At 39.6% G+C, this 20,056-nt stretch overlaps 1 protein-coding gene across 2 annotated transcripts in view; it reads left to right on the forward strand.

Moving 5' to 3' along the window:
* LAMA4 (laminin subunit alpha 4) overlaps nt 1–20,056 on the forward strand; it is a 142,133-nt gene that overhangs the window by 103,982 nt on the left and 18,095 nt on the right. For both annotated transcript variants that reach the window (XM_077902715.1, XM_077902716.1), the window contains exons 18-29: nt 2,977–3,116; nt 5,289–5,465; nt 6,261–6,406; nt 6,860–7,022; nt 7,867–8,000; nt 8,899–9,070; nt 12,548–12,679; nt 13,795–13,937; nt 15,522–15,660; nt 16,188–16,325; nt 18,211–18,344; nt 19,294–19,458. In XM_077902715.1, coding sequence (XP_077758841.1) covers nt 2,977–3,116; nt 5,289–5,465; nt 6,261–6,406; nt 6,860–7,022; nt 7,867–8,000; nt 8,899–9,070; nt 12,548–12,679; nt 13,795–13,937; nt 15,522–15,660; nt 16,188–16,325; nt 18,211–18,344; nt 19,294–19,458 — 1,783 coding nt within the window. The remainder of the gene's footprint in view (nt 1–2,976; nt 3,117–5,288; nt 5,466–6,260; nt 6,407–6,859; nt 7,023–7,866; nt 8,001–8,898; nt 9,071–12,547; nt 12,680–13,794; nt 13,938–15,521; nt 15,661–16,187; nt 16,326–18,210; nt 18,345–19,293; nt 19,459–20,056) is intronic.

The following is a 20,056-nucleotide window of genomic DNA, read 5'->3' on the forward strand; positions in this document are numbered from 1 at the left end:
TTAGGAAAAAAATATTTACTAAACTGCACTGCTTTTTCCTTACCCGAGTAAAGCAGGTTCCCACCAACAAATACCGCCTGTGGCCAAACACAACTGAAGGTTCCCGTGAAGAAGAACAGTTTGTTGGCCAGCTTGGAGACAGATTTGTAGTAATGAAGATGAAATATTCATTTCAGTATCTGCTTCATTTGTTTAGTTACACATAGATATAAAAATCACGTATTACTGGGGCACCTGCGTGACTCAGGCAGTTAAGCATCTGACTCTTGATTTCAGCGCAGGTCATGATCTCGAGGTCGTGAGATGGAGCTCCCCACTCAGTGTGGAGCCTGCTTAGGATTTTTTCACTTTCCCTCCCCGTACACACCCACGCACGAGTGCTTTCTCTCTCTCTCAAAAAATAAGAAAATAAAATAAAATTACATATTACTATGCTTATTCAATTTCTTCCGCCTCTTAAATATCAGTGTCTTTGTCATGACCAGAACTTTCTGTTCTCCAGCATGGTTTTGCTGAACATGCTACCTTCACTCCATCTGAGTTAAGAAACAATTTTATTAATCCATATATGATCTGTGTGTCACTACAAATTTTATCCCAGGTCACAAATATTCATTCCCGTAACAGGAAGACAGCTCTTTTCTGTTCATCTCTCTTTTTTTTTTTTTTCTGTTCATCTCTTAAGTATGTATTTGTGAGCTCCTCCGTGTAACTTTATAAAGACTCTAATGAAAGGTGGCTCCCTTTCTCTCGGAGAATTGACGACAGGGATTTCCAAAATCAAAATCTAATGTAAGGCATTAAATATACTTTATTATCCGTAATTTTTAAAGACTGTTATACTATAAAATGGCTATTGTGGTCAGTCATCCAAACAACAAATATTTACCTCTGTATTTGTCAATCCAATAAAGTAATAATTGCTATTATTTTACTTAATTCTGTTCCCTATGATAGAGAAAAGACATGTCCTAAATACAGAAAAAACATTCATCCTTGGTCCTCACTGACTTATCCTCCAGAACCTGAGTTTGGTTTGGCTCCAGGAAGAGGCTTACCCGTCCTCCAGCTGCTGCTGCTGCTCAATGAGCGTGGCCCTGCCCTTAGCCAGCAAAATACCCCAAAGATACTCATTTTCTAGTCCAGTGGTTCTGAAACCTTCACGTGCTTCAGAATCACCTGGGCCTCACTCCCAGAGTTTCTAAGTCAGCAGGTTTGGGTCAGAGGCACAGATTTCGCATTTTTAACAAGTTCCCGGACGAGGCCGATGCTGCTGGTCTGGGGACCACACGTTTGAGAACCACTTTGAGCCTCTTCAGCAGAGGAAGTCCCGAGCGCCTGTCTGGGCCTTCAAGGGAGAGCTCTGCGTGTCAAATCACCTAAAGTGCAGTACGAGTTGTATAAGCAGGAGCCCGTGTGGGTGAGCCCATGCTGTGGCACCTGGCAGTGTAAAGTGGTAACATCTGCCTTTATTACAGATGTAAACAAAATTATTTTGGAGGGCTTTCCATTTTTTTCCCTGAGCGTTTTTTTTTTTTCTTGAAGTCTTGTTTTTGAGTGAAGAGAAAAATCTTAACATAAATCTTGGATGGAATTGCAGCTCGAAATAGACAGTTCAGAGTGCTATAGTTTTATTTCACGGAAGAATAAATACCTCCCAGTGGCATAAAAAAATAAAAAACAATAAAAAAAAAAAAAACTCTGGTCCGGTTCAGGAAAACTTAGAGTTATGGCATCTCTCTGCTGTGGGTTTCCCTCATCAATCTGTGTATACATATATTTTATATATATATATTATATTATATATGTTTTATAAATATTATAGATTATATATAATTATTTATATAAATATTATATATAATTATAGCTAATTATATATAAATATTTGTATGTATAAATATTATATTATATATAATTATTTATAAAATATATATAATATATAAAATATATATAAAATTCATTCTCTTTTCTGTTTTTCTTTTAAGATTGATTGATTGATTTTTAGAAAGAGGGCAAGTGAGCGGGGGGAGGAGCAGAGGGAGAGGGACAAGCAGACTCCGAGCTGAGCACACATGGGACGTGGGGCTCAGCCTCACGTCTCTGAGATCATGACCTGAGCTGAAGTCAAGGGTGGGATGCTTAACCACCTACACTACCCAGGCACCCCACCCTCTTTTCCATGTGCATGTCACACCTTAAAAAAAGGAAAAACCTAGGGATCCCTGGGTGGCACAGCGGTTTAGCGCCTGCCTTTGGCCCAGGGCGCGATCCTGGAGACCCAGGATCGAATCCCATGTCGGGCTCCTGGGGCATGGAGCCTGCTTCTCCCTCTGCCTATGTCTTTGCCTCTCTCTCTGTGTGTGTGACTATCATAAATAAATAAAAAAATTAAAAAAAAAAAGGAAAAACCTAACCTACAAAGTCAGGATGATGTGTTTGCACCATCACCCTTCTCTGGGGGCATAGAGCACGGCTGCCCCCCCCCACGTTGGCACAACTGCCACTCTTCTGGGTGCCACCTGTTTCCTCCAGATAGCCTGCCTCTGGGTGGACCACGGCAGCAGCAGGGAGATGCGGGAAGAGGCGTCCTAGAAATCGATCTGTCCACCTCCTTTTGCCCGGCCTCCCTTCTGACTTGTTATATCAGTTCCATTAGAAATGCAAGCAGTCCCTGAGCTATATGGTGAAAGGAGCACCTGTACCTTTGCCGTGGATCCCGCCCTTCAGAAAAGTACATTAAAAGCCAGCTCAGTCTGCACACAACTTGTAGCCCAGTGTATATGATAAATGCCACAGAATAGGAAGCGCTTACGTCTCGGGCTTACCTATTAATTTTGCAGGATTGCAGATAACTTCTTGTAGTTCTATCCAGTAACCGTATGTTCGTTGTCTCTTCACCTGGCTCCTTAACGAAGGTCAGCGTTACTTAATGTGGTTGCGATACTTACTGACGTGGTTAATTTTTGTTGCCTGCAGTACGAAATCTGACAGAAGTTGTCCCTCAGCTGCTGGATCAGCTTCGTACCGTGGAACAGAAGCGGCCCGCAAGCAACGTCTCCGCCAGCATCCAGAGGATCCGGGAGCTCATCGCCCAGACCAGGAGCGTCGCCAGCAAGGTAAGCGAGAAAGGAGGCCCCCCCAGGACTCGGGCATCTGGACGACGTGGAACCGAACAGCCACTCTTCGGGCGGCTTCCAGAGCCTGGAACCTTTCTCCCCGAGTAGCTCTGAGCACCATCTGGATCTGTCCATTAGAATCGCATGAGAAGCTTTGAAAACCAAACCAGCTCCTGGTCCCAACCCCAAAGCAATTTATCAGGCCCTCCAGAGGAGGGGCTCAGGGGCTTTGAAAAGCTTCCCAGTGATTCTTGAGTACAGGCAAGATTAAGAGCCACAGAGTTAACCTGGTCAGCAAAGCTCATAGAGCAAAAGAAATTGAGGAAAGTGAACACCAGTAGGCTTGACTTAGTATTGTCATTATTATTAATAATTTTAACAGGTGTTTTAGTGCAATGACCACTGCAGTGACTTGCCCATCTACCTCTTCAGGGACTTCTCTGGGGTAACGATGATGATTGGAAGCCTTTACTGACTCCCTCACTGGGGAATCACAGACCACATGAACTGAATAATCTCAACAAAGACCCTGTTCTGAGATGCTTGCACAGAGGCCACGTGGCGACACCAAAACTTGTGCCGGTGGTAGTGGCGGGAACACATCCTGACACAACAATTAATGATTCAATCCGGCAAACAGGGCTTGTTCTTGGCCCTCTTTTTCATTTATTTTTCATTGAAGTGTAGACCAGCATAATTTTTACAGCCAAATGAATTGGTTTCATCTTCTCAATTGCGAATTGGCCTAAACAGACCATTGGCCCTAAGTACTGACAGAGGGAGTTGGAAAGCCACTGTTTTGTAATGGAGGAGATTATTATTGGTAAATATATCCAACTTTTAAATGATATGTGATCATTGGTCCCACGCCACAAATTAACTTTTTTAGATACTTTGGGGAGCATTTCAAGAAAAGCTTATCGTGGCAAAACGGCGTTTCCAAAGCTAAGTTTCTTTGGGTGCTTTCTAGTAATTTTCTATAAACGGAGAAGAATTTAGGGGACCTTAATCACCTAAAACCATTTTCTAAAGAGAGTCTTGGAAAATGCCTTTGGGAGCCCACTTGGCTCCCCAAAGTGAGAGGCTCTCTGTGCAGATATATTTCCTTTCTCAGACTCAATTTTTTCAAAAAGGCTTTCATCCTGCAAACTGTTTGTTTATTAAGATGATTGATTTTTACTCAACCAGCAACATAGGATGACGTACTCTAGACATTTGGGGATATGATCTTGAGCTTACTGACCATCAGTATTAACCAAATCAATATGAAATAATGGATGTTTAATACATCTGATTTTTCAGAAATATTGCGTGAGCAGCATGGGTATAAAAAGCCTCTCCACTTCTGAACACTCAGAAAATCATCCTGAACCAGACCAGTGCAGCTAATCGTCTCGGGCTTCTCAATAAAGGCATCTGCTGACCTGTGCTTTGTTGTGATACCTTTCTAAGAATCATTATAAGAAACATCTTAATGAACTCCTCATTAGAGTTATAATGATTATGGAGCCAGGAACTGGAAAGTACTTTATAGTTATTACCTTATTTCATTTGGCAAATTTTTTTGCCCTCCCCTTACAGGGGAAGAAACTGCAGGCTAAGGGACTTGCTCATGGTTACACAGCTAGTAAGTGGCAAAGCCAGGTTCAAGACCCCATCTAAGACTTCAGAGCTGGGACCAGACCCCTCCCAACTGTCTGGATGTGCTCAAGGATGTTACAGCCTTATTTCATGTTCCTCTTTTGAAGACACTGAGGAGGAAGTCCTCGCCTCATTAGTACCCAAGATTAGTTATACTTCTTCTGATCAATTAGTTGTTGTTAATCGTATGGGCGTCGTGAGCTGTGTAGACCAATCCTATCAAGCTGTTTGGTTCCCCCCAACCAGGAGTGTAGTTCATTGTGGAATTCGTGTGTATCCTCATCTTGGATCTGCTTTTTCACCCCTCTTTTTGGCTTCCTTTCACCCCATTTTAAATTTAAATGACTGTATTATAATCCGCCCTAGCCCCTTTCTCCCACAAGGTGAGGATATTAGGAAACAAGGGCAAGGAGAGGAGTAGGGCTTACAGAGCCCATAAGGACAGAGGGAAGCCTGTTGGGCCCCACCGGGGAGAGCTATCTATGCCCACTTCTGCAGGGTACTTTTAACAGAAATATTGTGTAACTCCAGATCCAAGTATCCATGATGTTTGATGGCCAGTCAGCAGTCGAGGTGCACCCCAAAACCAGTTTGGATGACTTAAAGACCTTCACATCCCTGAGCCTGTACATGAAACCTCCTCCCGTGAAGCAGCCGGAGCCAGCTGGGGCTGCGGACCGCTTTGTCCTGTACCTCGGAAGCAAACACGTAAGAGCATTATGTGTTTTTTTTTTTTTTCTTTCCTCCCCCTAGTAAATTTATTTATTTGTTTATTTTTAACTTTTTCTTTTTTTAAATTTAAACTCAATTAGCCAACATATAGTCCATCATTAGTTTCAGATGTAGAGTTTAATAATTCATCAGTTGCATATAACACGCAGTAGAGCATGATGTTGTAAAAGAGAGAATAATATTAAAAGGAAAGATCGGGGCTTTTCTCTTGCCTTAACACAAAACTACCTATGCAAACAAACAAAATTCCCATCCTGGTAACTCAAAAAGTAGAGTTCACTTTAACACCAAGACTCAAGGAGTGATTTAAAGACAAGTAATTCCTTCTTATCTGCGTGGGGTATTTCTGGGGCCGCTTCAGTATCAGCCTCACGCTGCTAACTGAATGCAGCATTTCCCAGACTTTCCACACACAGAGGCCTGTTAGGTTTGAAGCCTCCTATTTGAAGATGCACAGCAATCGGCACTGGCAGGCTGCATCATGTCCCCGGGTTAACCAGACAGGATTAGCACACTCTTGGAAGCTGTCATATGTCCACAAGCCTGCAGTTCCCTGCTTCCCCAACCAGGATGCACTTGGACCAACACAGGGGGCAGCGGACCCAGGTAGCCACGGGGAGCCTGGAAAGGAAGCAGCACTTTTTGTAATAATTCAGGCCTTGTATACAGCCACGCACTTGGATGGATGGTTGTCCTTTAAAGAAATGAAAACAAAATACAATGTTCATTCATAGGGAGATTATTTATTTAAGTGACTTCTTGACATTTCAGGCCAAAAAAGAATACATGGGTCTTGCAATCAAAAATGATAACCTGGTATACGTTTATAATCTGGGAACTAAGGATGTAGAGATTCCCCTGGACTCCAAGCCCGTCAGTTCCTGGCCTGCTTACTTCAGCATTGTCAAGATTGAAAGGTAAAGTAAGCCACAGCACAAGACTTCTGTGCACATTTCATAAGAAATCTACTGACCGCATGCATGCACATGCACGTGCACCACCCCCAACACACACACACACACAGAGCAATTTTTCCCCTTTATTGTTGCTCCACTTCCATTATTCCTCTAGTCCTTCCCAAATACCTAAGTGGAAAACAAAAGATTAGAAAAAAATACTCATCATTTCTAAGTAGCAATCTGATTATTAGATCTTTTTATCTGACCAATCCATGAGTTGATCCCAAGATGGAATGTCTTTTTTGCCTCTTTCCATTGATTGTTGACATTCTGTTAAAGCTTATAAGCCTGTGATAAAATCAAATCACCAATTCTGCGAAGAGGGAACATTAGCATTTTGACATTGGAAAAAAAAAAAAACTCTATTTTCTACAAATTGTCTGGCTAACAAAGACTGAAAATTCTTAACAGGGTAGGAAAACACGGAAAGGTGTTTTTAACGGTCCCGAGTCTAAGTAGCACTGCAGAAGAAAAGTTTATTAAAAAAGGCGAATTTGCGGGAGATGACTCCTTGTTGGATCTGGACCCTGAGGACACTGTGTTTTATGTTGGTGGTGTGCCTTCAAACTTTAAGGTAAGCTAGCCAGCCAGACTTGGACTTACTGAAAATTTACACTGATTGTTTTTAAAAATCCATAAAACCTGCAGTAATTTGGAGATGAGATAGAAATCTTGATATTTCAAGAAAGAAGTTAACTCGGTGTGTGATAAAATTCTGATCTATAAATCTGGTCTCTGCCACCCATATTTTCATAGCATCACATGCTTTCAAGCTGTCGCTAACACTTGACTCAATTCATTTCGTTCCGATCCGTGCATATGTAATCGATATTACCCCCCCCCACTACTACAGGAGTGTGTATACCTCATGGGTCTGTACCTCGTCTTCTGGATCACAATGAAAGTTTCAAAAACTCATATTTCAACTACCACAGAAATAAAATAAAATACTTGGGATGAAAGAAGGGGTGGGTCTAGGTGGGTGTATGAGACTCGGGAAAGGGCAAACAAATGAAAGGCTCAGAAAGGGAGTTGATGTAGGATTTCAATTCCAGAGCTATTACTAGTTACTAGCACATTATTGAACCTCTCTGAGAATGACTTGCCTTCTGTTAATCTGAGAACAGGAATACCTGCCTCGCAGGGCTGCTGTAAGAATTGATTTTGGTCCTGAATTCACTGTTGAGGGTGTGACTGATACATAGCACCTACTCCACAAGTCCCATCCTCTGTGCTGCATATGCACAACTGACAAATCATTGCTTATCTAAATCATTTGGCACAGAGGAGACACAGGTCTAACAAGATGTTTATACCCATAGATCGTTCCCCTTGACCTGCTGTCTAATTTCATTGTCTGTTCTGTATCATCTGGGTGAAATGCGATCACAGGATCATTGACTTTGTCTGTCGTACAGCTCCCTGCAAGCCTCAACCTGCCTGGCTTCGTGGGCTGCCTGGAACTGGCCACTTTGAATAATGATGTGATCAGCTTGTACAACTTTAAGCACATCTATAACATGGATCCCTCCAAGTCAGTACCCTGTGCCAGGTAAGAAAGTGTTAAGAGTACTAAAGACTTCGGTAGCCAGGTGAGAGCAGCAGGTGAGACAAACGTGGATCATCAATATTCAGGTTCTCAGTTTTTTCTTTGGGGAAACCAGTTTTGAAACTGCATGATAGTCATGCCTGCAAAAAGCACTTCAGTTCTCCTCTACCACTGATGAACGTGTGCGATTATGAAAAGTGTTAAACAACATACTTGCCGCTTTAATTTAGTATTCCAGAGATTGGGGTTTCACTGGAAACTTCTGCTGTCTTACCACAAAAGGTAAAGAGGAAATCCATGTAAAATAATTCATTTAGGATAAAGAAGATGTGGTTTACGTATACATACAATGGAATTCAATGAAATCTTGCCATTTGCAACGACGTGGCTGGAGCTAGAGAGCATAATGCTGAGCGAAATGTCAGTTAGAGAAAAACAAATACCATATGATTTCACTCATCTGTGGAATTTAAGAAACATAACTTAGATGAACATGGGGGGGGGAAGAAAGGCAAACCAGAAAACAGACTCAACTATAGAGAACAAACTGAAGGTTGCTGAGGGGAGATTGGCAGGGAGATGGGCTAGATGGGTGCTGGGCATTAAGGAGGGCATTTGGTGTGATGAGCACTAGGTGTTGTATGTAAGCAATGAATCACTAGATTCTAAACCTGAAACTAAAAATAATTTTAAAAAAATAAAACCATTTAACTTACCTATGAATACTTTTTCTATGTCTGCCATGAAGACATTGGGACTTCTTTTTTTTTTTTTTTTTCAAGTTTTTATTTAAATTCCAGTTAGTTAACATACAGTGTAATGCTGGTTGCAGGTGTAAGGGTTAAAAGGGCCTCACGCGAAAAGCATGATGCAAACTGTCATGTTCATGTTTTTATTTCAGAGATAAACTGGCGTTCACTCAGAGTCGGGCTGCCAGCTATTTCTTCGATGGCTCTAGTTATGCCGTGGTAAGGGATATCACAAGGAGAGGGAAATTCGGTCAGGTGACTCGCTTTGACATAGAAGTTCGAACACCAGCTGACAATGGCCTCATACTCCTGATGGTCAATGGAGTGAGTACACATAAAGTCCCTTATCTTCTCCTCTAGCTCCTTTACTTTCTGCCATGCATTTTCCTAGGAACCTTCCCAGGTTGAGTGTGTCATGCCACCAAACTGAAGTTTTAGTTTAGAAAGCAAAATTATATTTCTCTTTCTTTAGGGAAGTGATGGCAGCAAGAAGTAAAAGCAGCCCTGAAATGCATTTTGGGATGCATATTAAACATAACCCCCTTTAATAGACTAGGGAATTTTGCAGAAAATCAGCACCAAGATCTAAGTGGGTAATGTGTCTGCAGAAATTTAGCACTTTCCACATCATATCATATGCCTTTATCAGTAAAAAAAAAAAAAAAATTAGCATGCTTACTATAAATATATGCATTTCTTTATTAATAATATACATAAAAATGTAAAGTAATGATGCATTTTATTAATGGTTATTAATAATCATCTTATTAAGGCATCCCTGGTGGCCCAGTGGTTTAGCGCCACCTTCGGCCCAGGGTGTGATCATGGAGACCTGGGATCGAGTCCCACGTCGGGCTCCCTGCATGGAGCCTGCTTCTCCCCCTGCCTGTGTCTCTGCCTCTCTCTCTCTCTCTCTCTCTCTCTCTGTGTGTGTGTCTGTCATGAATAAATAAATAAATCTTTAAAAAAATAATAATAATGTTATTAGAGATATAGTATTCAAAACTAGGAATAAAAGGCAATTTGTATAAAGATAAAATATTGAATAAAATAAATACAACTTTAAAATAAAGATGAAATAAAGCTCTTTTCAATTTGTTGATGGTACAAATATTAATAGCAGTGTTAGCAAGAACAATATAATTAAATATGCTTATGTATTTTTGAAAGTCTCATTAACTCCTTGGGATACAGTGATACAATAGTCTTGTCCTAAAACAAACAAACAAACAAAAAAGTCTTGTCCTAAGTCCAGTTGATTTCAATACTAAGTTTTATTGGCTGTCAAAACTGAATAAGGTACCTTAAAAATAAAAATGTAAAATGTGTATTATTGGCTATGCTTACTGAATCTTGATACCTTTTTTCAATGTCCTTCATTAATTGGTAAAAGTTGTGTTTGAATTTGGCTGGTACATTTCCATGTTTCCTGATGTCAGTTCTAGCTAGCTAATCAGATACATATCATTTTGTAAACCTCAACAAAAAAGCCCAAGACCATCAAAATCTTCATTTGAAAGATTTTTAAACAGGTTAGAAATTTTTTTCCAAAATTATTCTAGTAGCGCAGATATGAGAGTCTTCATAGGTATACACATGATTTTCATCAACAAATTCATTTAGCAATAGAAAATTTTACAAATGTGTTTTCTAAAAACCATCTCTCCAGAGAACAGCTTTCTTCAAAAAGGTTACTTTCCCTTCAGAAATCTGTTGCATTCCTATGCACTAATAATGAAGCAGCAGAAAGAGATATCAAGGAAAAGATCTCACCTACAATTGCACCAAGAATAATAAAATATCTAGAAATAAACTTAACCAAAAAGGCAAAAGGTCTGTACTTTGAGAACTATAAAATATTGATGAAAGAAATTGAAGACGACATCAAGAAATAGGAAGACATTCCATGCTCATAGAAAACCAAATATTGTTAAAACGGCTGCACTACTCAAAGCAGTTCACAGATTTAATGTGATAGCTATCAAAATGCCAGCAACATTTTTCACAGAACTAGAACAAACAATCCTAATATTTGTATGGAACCATAAAAGACCCCGAATAGCCAAAGCAATCTTGAAAAAGAAAACCAAAACTGGAGGGATCACAATTCCAGTGCAAGTTCTATTACAAAGCTGTAGTCATCCAAACAGTATGGTGCTGGCAGAAAAATAGACACAAAGATCAATGGAACAGAATAGAAAACCCAGAAATAAACTCACAATTGTATAGTCCATTCGTCTTCAACAAGGGAGAAATGAATATACAATGGGGAAAAGACAGTCTCTCCAACAAACGGTAGGAAAACTGGACAGCAACATGTAAGAGAATGAAACTGGACCACATTCTCACACCATACACAAAAATAAACTCAAAATGAGTTAAAGACCTAAATGTGAGACCCGAAACCATAAAAATGCTAGGAGAGAGCACAGGCAGTGATGTCTCTGACGTTGGCCATAGCAACATATTTCTAGATGTGTCTCCTGAGACAAGGAGAAAAAAGCTAAAATAGACTATTGGGACTACATCAAAATAAAAAGCTTCTGCACAGTGGAAACAAACATCAAAACTAAAGGCAGCCAATATATTTTTTTAAATAACCGGTAAACTTCACAGTACTGAAAGACATTTGTCATCACAAATGAAGGTCAACAAATTTACAATAACCCATTTAAGAAAGAAAATGTGTAACCAACCCTCTTTAAACCTGACAGCATTTTTAGTCATTTGCAAGAAGTAATCTGCAAACATCAGTGTCTCAAAAATATTTTCACATCATTGCATCTCAATAGAAAATCATTGTAAATATTCTATTAAGTCTTCTCACGTGTAAATCCAGGTAACCTGACGCATGTAACCTGCAATAAACTACAACAGGGCTTAAAACAAAGAAGTGGGTGAGGGGCCACCACCAGCCTCCAAGCGTGAAACTCTGCCCTCAAGGCCTCACATATCATGAGAAGCCCATGAAAATCTGTCCAAAGGATAAAATGAAGGCTCAGCTCACTCCATGTATTAAATACTAAAAGTTAATTTTTTCCCTCTATTTTAGAGTTTTAAAATTAGTATAAATGGAAGTTAAAATATTTTCTTTCTTCCCCTAAGGGATTGTTTTCCATATCTCACGAGTATACAGACCCCGCTCAAGAGATCACTTTCTGATAAGTAGGAACTTTACCACAATCCTTATTTTTCAAATCCATTCAATTCTGTCTGTAAACTATCTTCCAAAACAAGCAAGCCTGGCCAGTAAATTACTTGAGTGCTACAGAATTATTTTGATTCTCAAACATCATATGGCTCAAGTGCATAATCAATTCATGTTTATCTATGTAAATCCACTGTCTGTAAATAATACAGAAACGTCCTTTTTTCTTATACCCATATTTGCTGATAATTTTTTAAGATTCTTCCCAAAAAACTATGGAATTATTTTTCAGGATTGACAATCTTCCTCTTAAAATGCAATCATATCTGTTAGCCTGTTAGGATATTCAGAAGTTTTCAAGATTTTTAAAAGGTCAATCAGGTAAACTTAAAATTTCATTAATTCATAAATTAAGAAACAGAAGATAGTTGTGTTAAGTTGTGTATAAGTCTTAACACTTTGGTATCTTAATGTAAGACGTAACTGCTGATATGCATGGAGTTGTGATTTTAATTTTATAATAAGAATTTCATGAGGCTTCCTTAGTCTTCAGTTTCAAGAATAAAGAATACAGCTAAGATCAAATTCAGCTAAATCTGCACTTTCATGATAGCAGATGTTTGTATCTTATAGCTTCTTCTTTCTCTCCACAGAGTATGTTTTTCAGCTTGGAAATGCGCAACGGTTACCTACATGTGTTCTATGACTTTGGATTTAGCAATGGCCCTGTGCATCTTGAGGACACATCGAAGAGAGCTCAAATTAATGATGCAAAATACCATGAGGTACAAATCATTGCAATTTGTGTGCTTTGTTTGGTTTTGTTTTACTTGTACTCTGATCTATTGATCTAATCAGATGGTCAAGTGACATAGATGGGAAAGTAATTAGACTGAACACCTTCACCTCTGAAAAGCAACTGCAGGGTCCCATCTACTCAACTCCAGGATAACATTTGCTTTAAAAGAATGAATGTTTTTGTCATATTGATATTTTCTAATAAAAGAGTCACTGAAAGATTCATTTTAATTGCTTCATTGACCAGAAGACGCCTGCTTGATTACAATGGCACTCCGTAGAACTCTCTTGCACATTTGTTGAAAATGCCAGAGTGTGGATACACAGCCATTTTTAAATGTATCCTTTGAACACTACTAAATGTACAAAGAGTAGATAGTAAGAAAATAGAGAATTTCCTTGTAAACCATTTATCTGGGCCTTAGAAGATACTAACGCAGATTTCCTTATACAGAGAGTCTGCAAGGAATCCTCTTTGACTTTGAAACAGCTGTACACGATACTGACAATATACTTCATCTATTTTCATTAACAACTACTGTGAATCTACAATTAGTAAAATGTATAAAAGGCCTATCTTTTAAGTTGAACCAAAATGCAGAGAGTAGGAGGCTTTACTTCTCTTTGCAGTTCAAAGTCCCTCGCCTCCATGAGGATGGTTTACAATGGAAGAATATCTTAACTATATCTCTGACTAGCATTTTTGCAGATTCATTAAAACTTTTCAATGTGTCACTAAAACAGTGACACCAGGTAACTTACAGTCTGGATCTCCAAAGTCCCTGTTTATCGTTTTTTCCTGAATCCCCCCAAAGGAGCAAATGAAAACAACTCGTCTCATGATAAAAAATATATATATATTGTTTGGTCTAGCTCCCTCTCCACATGAAAATCCTTCTCCAGAAAATGTGAGCTTCTGGCTACTTTAAGTGCGAGTCTCCATGTCTGTAAAAAAGGAAAATCTATTCCCCATTTTGTGAACAAACAAGCCCAAGAACACAGGGGCTCAGCTGTTATAACCTGAGTAATTACAACATATCGTCATCTTCAAAAAGTTGATTATTACACAATATCAAGACTCACTATATATTATGTCTCCTAGATCTCAATCATTTACCACAATGATAAGAAAATGATTTTGGTGGTTGACAGACGACATGTCAAGAGCATGGACAATGAAAAGATGAAAATACCTTTTACCGACATTTACATTGGAGGGGCTCCCCCAGAAATTTTACAATCCAGGTATGCTTTTCTTGTTGTTAGGTGGCTGTCGTTCCTGATGATGTACGGGGCTGAGTATTCAACAGCCAGGAGAGGTCTAGTAAAAGTTTGAAGGCATGAGGGCACTCCCACTTGCTACGTGCACCCTCATGCACCCTCATGGCCTCCTTAAATTAGCATCTCCTAGATGAGCTCTACAGGTTTCTTTAATTGTCGTATTAATCTTAGAACATAGTCCAATACGGCATTTCTTACCTGCAAGAGGAAAGATGGAGCATGTGTACTGTGTGAAAATGAAGCATTGTGTCCCTTTACTTTTCAGTCTTAATTTAAACTTCTTTGAACTTTCAGATAGCACCTGAGGGCACAAAAATTTTTAAGCCTATCCAAGGGGTTGTGAATTAGGTGTCATTACAATTTTATTCTGCTGTATTTAAAATTGTAACTCTCTTATTACGATCAAGTCGTAGCATCAGACACCCTTGAAACTGAGAGGCAATTTTTAGGATGTTCCAGTCTGGTCATTCTCAACCCTGGTTCTCCTTAGAAAAACCTGGAGAACTTTTATAAACACCATTGCCCATAACCACTCTCCAGAAATTCTAGTTGTTCTGGGATAAGGCCCCAACCTCAAGCTTCTTTTCCATTAGATACCCTCTTAGCTCCTTCAACAGTGCCACATGGGACCTTTAACCATTATGGTTGTCATTATATAACCCCAGTCTGTTAGTTAGCATGGTCCCCTAGCTGTGATTTTGATGGAACAGAATATAGTGAGACTGTTACTCCTTAGTCTGGCCACTAAGACTAATGGCCATTGAAGCCATTGTAATTTTATCAAAATTAATTTCATAGTCATTCCATATTTAATAATATGCTCCTAGGCACCTCCTAGATACTAGGCATAATGACAGGTACTAGAATTACAATATTAATCAAAATTTCACCCCTAATCTCAAAGATAAAGGGTTCTTACTTTCCTATTAATCCAAAAGCTCAACATTCACCTGGACATTTCTCGGGCCTTAGTCAGTTATAGTGTCTCCCAAAAAAGCCAAGAAGATGAGTTTGTGACTTCAATCCAACCCACTTGGGAATGGACTAATGGAAGACTGAACACCTGGGTTCAACTCCTAGCCTACAACTTGTGACATTAAAAAAACAAAAATAAAAAACAAACAAAACTTGATGCTTCTTAGTTTCATTTTATAGATTAAACTGTGTGAAGTTGCCAAAAGTTGACCATTTGTTAAAATGCATCAGTTCCCTGTGGTTCAACCTATTAATCAATCATCTGTAAAAGGGAAATAATAGCTTTTCCTTCCATCTCACGGAATTTTTATAAACCTAAAATGAGCTAATGTAAGTTAAAGCATCTTGAAAACTATAAAGAAGTAAACAAATTGGCTTGATGCGGCATAAAGCTGTTCTACAGGCAAAGATTAGACACTACATATGCTTATGAAAGGAAGCATGAGAATATGAATAATTACAAAGCTACTAAAAATGACAGTATATAAAATCAAACTTCATATCCCACAGATGCAGGGCAACATCCTCCTCCTCATCATGACGATATTACTGAAGACTAATTTTCTTTTCCAGGACCCTCAGAGCACATCTTCCCCTAGATATCAACTTCAGAGGATGCATGAAGGGTTTCCAGTTCCAAAAGAAAGATTTCAATTTATTGGAGCAGACGGAAACTCTGGGAGTTGGTTATGGATGCCCAGAAGACTCTCTTGTAAGTACTAGTCAATCAAAAGCTTTTTAATAAATAGACACACACACACACACACACACACACACACACACACACAATAAATAGCCATGAAACTTCTCATTCTTAAAAACTGGAAAAGCTGTTTTCAGCTTCTCTGTGATCCCAGGTATACCTTGGGCTCCTTTTTCCGCCACCAGCAAAAAGGAGAATGGTTAAGCTGGAAAGGCGTGTGGGGCTTCCTCTGTGACTTGTCCATGTGCTTCGGGTTTCAAGGGCAGGGGACAGGGGACGTCCAAAGCCCAGAGAAGCCGTGTGAGCTTTTTCCTCACTCAGGGTGGAGGAAGTGAAGAAGCTAAAACCCCATCAGGTAGAGGCACCCAGAAGGAAAAGTTAACATGCCTGAATTCCAGTATAAACCAGAAGTCAAAACATAAACTCTTTATTATAGAAACCAGTAGACAGGGTTTTGATGTGTGAGAAATTGGTATTTGAAGCATATGATAATTATCACAAACACTAAACACACTTTTTTTTTCTTTGCCACGCAGATATCTCGCAGAGCATATTTCAATGGACAGAGTTTCATTGCTTCAGTTCAGAAAATGTCTTTCTTCGATGGCTTTGAAGGAGGTTTTAATTTCCGAACGTTACAGCCAAATGGGTTGCTATTCTATTATGCTTCAGGGGTAAGTATTTGTTTTTCCCTATGGGAAATTTTTTGTGATGATCATTTTTGTCTATTGAAACTACTCTTTAAGCGTCTGAAAAGTGATTTTTGCTTCAGATTAATTTTGACTCACATGAACACATAGCAGAAGGCCTCATTGCATACACTTTATAATTGCGTACATTGCAGATCAGAAGTTCTGAACCTAGGATTCATAGACCCACCCCTCAGGACTTCATGAAGAAAATTTGGTGTGTCCATGGACCTAGGTCAAAAAAATTAAGATTTTTCTTTAAAGATTTTATTTATTTATTTATGAGAGACACACAGAGAGGCAGAGACACAGGCAGAGGGAGAAGCAGGCTCCATGCAGAGAGCCCGATGCGGGACTCGATCCCAGGACCCCGGGTCACACCCTGAGCGAAAGGCAGACGCTCAACTGCTGAGCCACCCAGGGGCCCTAAGATTTTTTTTTAATTTTATTTTCTCAAACTAAAATTTAGCATTTTCTTCAATTACAAATGTTGGCAACAAATCAGAAATATTTGCAGAACCTGTTACTATATCATTAACCACAAATATATTTCATTTCACATAATAGTTGTCACGGATATCTCAAAATACCATTTTTGCTCATTGCTCCTTTTAAATGACAGTAGTTAGTAGATCTGCTGAGAGATTTTACAATTTAACACTTTAATAAAGAAGTACATATATTAAGATCACAGATATATTATTGTAATATTTTGAAACTGTATCTCAATATAATTGGTTTCCTTTGTATCCCTAGATATTTTGTTTGATGAATTTTAAAATGTTATCTTTGAAGGGGCCTGTGTATATCACCTAACTGCCAAAGGGGTCCATAGCACAAACAATATTAAGGACTTCTGTGTATATATAGAAACACACATGTGATTTAATTTGTAAAATAGTAAAAGGAACATACTTCTCTGTTCTCGGACTGGCTATGAAATACGTGAACTCAACCTTCCAAAGATATATTATTTCAAAAATAAAACAAGATATCCGGAGATTTGGTGACCCCAAGACCCAATCCCTGAAAAGGTTATCACCAATATATACACTGATAGAGCAGGTCATAATATAATTTATAAAAGCAGCTTTTCACTTTCCATACTTATTTCCTTGTATTTGTCACATTTATACTGAATTTAAATCAGTAGCAACAGTGAGAATTTACCCAAAGCACATTGTAGGACATCCACCAGCAAACCTGCCTCAGATTCCCATGGTTAGGTAACACCTGCGGTCCCCAAGAAGTGGTCATGTTGGGGGCCATGCCCTCAACTGTCGAGGTCAGCGCCCGTAGAAGGGATGAGAAGCAAGGCTGTCAATCTGCCAGTATTTTTTATTTATTTTTTTTTTTTTTAGGGAATCTGCCAGTATTTTAAGCAATCAATTAGCAAATTCAGAAAAAGAAATGTTGACTTCTGCTCTTCTTCTATTTCTCTCCCACTTCTACAGATAAAGTAAAACTCTTAAAAAGCCAGACTGGCAAATTAACCCTTGCCTGGTACTCTAGCTACATCCCCGACTCGAGATTCAAATCTTGCCTTTCCAGGAGGGGCTGGACACAGACTAGCAGGGCCCGGGGCAGGGAAAGCACTAACCCTGCGACAGACAACTCTCCGCCTGACAAAGTCACCAGAAACCCTCAGTTCAGCAGAGAGGGGCCTCCTTTCTCCGTTGAAAGGTGCCTAATGGTGTAGACGACACGAACATAAGCAATGCACTGTCATTGTTTTCATGGATGTTCTTTTACAAGCAAACTGCCCGCACGTGGGGTGGTCCTTTACGCAATGCCATTCGGAGAAAGTGGAAAACGTGCCCTCCTTTGGGTCCCTGGCCTCCCTACATTAATGCCTGTGCTTGCACTGCAGGCTGACGTGTTCTCCATTTCTCTGGATAACGGCACCGTGGTCCTGGACGTAAAGGGCATCAAGGTGCAGTCGGCAGACAAGCAGTACAATGATGGGCTGTCCCACCTGGTCATTACCTCTGTCTCACCCGCAAGGTACAGCTCCTCGCCTCACCTCACTTCCTCCCACCAGCTGGCTCTGTTTGGAAGGCATGACCCTGCTACACGACCACGACAAGTAGTAGGCCACGCTATTGCTTTTCCAGTGTTTAAAAAAAAAAAAAAAAAAAAAAGACAGAGGAAACACCTTACATTCTTTTAAAAAGAAGTTGCTATTAATTAAAATTAAAATTAATAGCAACTTCTTTTTAAGATCAAGACATGCCAAATGAATCACTGTATAATTGCTTAACAGGAATAGAAAGGGTTTTTTTCCAATAAAACCACAAACCTTCTTGAGGGAAGTGCCTCCATGTAGTACTTACTGAGTGGAGGGCAGTGTTTGGCACCTAGGAGGAGACCCGCACACATCGGTTTCATTTAGATTTTAATGAAGCAATTGAGAGCTCTACATTTCTGGCCCTATTTTAACAGCTCTAACTCTAATTTTTTTTTTTAAATAGGCGATACCGAATTTCTTTTTTATTGAGAAGAAAGCTTTCTGGAATAAGAATTAAATCTCTGTTGCAGGCAGCGTCCGTGGAGCCCTCCTGTTACAAAATAAACACGTTAATAGGCCTTTCTAGACTCCATTTCCAATTACACTCAAAACCAGTCAATGTGCTTTACAACAAAAACAGGCTCCCCAAATGTGATAAATAATCACCATGAATTATGTTGTTTTTTACACACACACACACACACACACAAATGCCGGTAACTAAACATCTGAGCTTCTTGCTTTTAGGGGTTTGGGGAGTCTTTTCCGCATATCAAAATATTCTCCTATTTTATCCTGGACTTCATGAAGAGTCTGGCAAATTACTATCTTTTCAACACCAAATTGTTACCGTTTCAGTTCCATGAGAAAAACCTGCAGCCTAGAATGGAACTGCAGGTAAAATGGTAGCAGTGTGGTGTGTAAAGAAGCTCTTTTCCTTTGCAGATATGAACTGATAGTAGATAAAAGCAGACTTGGGAGTAAGAACCCGACCAAAGGGAAAGGAGAACAGACCCAAACAGGTGAAAAGAAGTTTTACTTTGGCGGCTCCCCCATCAGCCCCCAGTATGCTAACTTCACTGGCTGTATAAGTAATGCCTACTTCACCAGGTATGATATTTTTATTATTCATAAGTCTGCATGATCGGCTAAAAAAGTCAAGTCCATAATGAAAATATTTATTTTCATATAAATATTGAGAACTACGAAACGTATGAGAAGCAATAGAGGGAGGTCGTTAAAAGTTTGCACGTGCTGGAGCAACTAGACATACTTGGGTTTGCCTGTAGGTTTCTTGCCTTTGAATTTGTCTGGCCCTAAAAATAAATGCGTAAATAAATAAATTTGTCTGCCCATGGCTAAGTCAGCCTTTGTTTCTTCTCTGCCAAAATGCAGAGGATAATAGTGCCTGCCCTCTCGTTACGACGATTGGATGAGAAAATGTGCGCAAGGCACCTGGCATACAGCGGCTATGGGTATCGGGGGCCATTATCTCTGTCCATATCATTCATGGTGGAGCAGAGCAACGTACCCAAACCCTTGTGAGAGGGTGAAGGGAGTCTTCTTAATTTGATGCATCACTTCAAACAAAGCCATTACTCCGGGTCCTTCACGAAGACAGGAAGGGCTCCCTGGGTACAAGAACAAAGCAGGGGAGAAACTTAATGCACGACACAGAGGTGGCACCAATCATCCAGAGCGTGGGGAG

This window comes from Canis aureus, chromosome 7 (genome assembly GCF_053574225.1).
Source record: "Canis aureus isolate CA01 chromosome 7, VMU_Caureus_v.1.0, whole genome shotgun sequence".
Classification (NCBI taxonomy): Eukaryota; Metazoa; Chordata; class Mammalia; order Carnivora; family Canidae; genus Canis; species Canis aureus.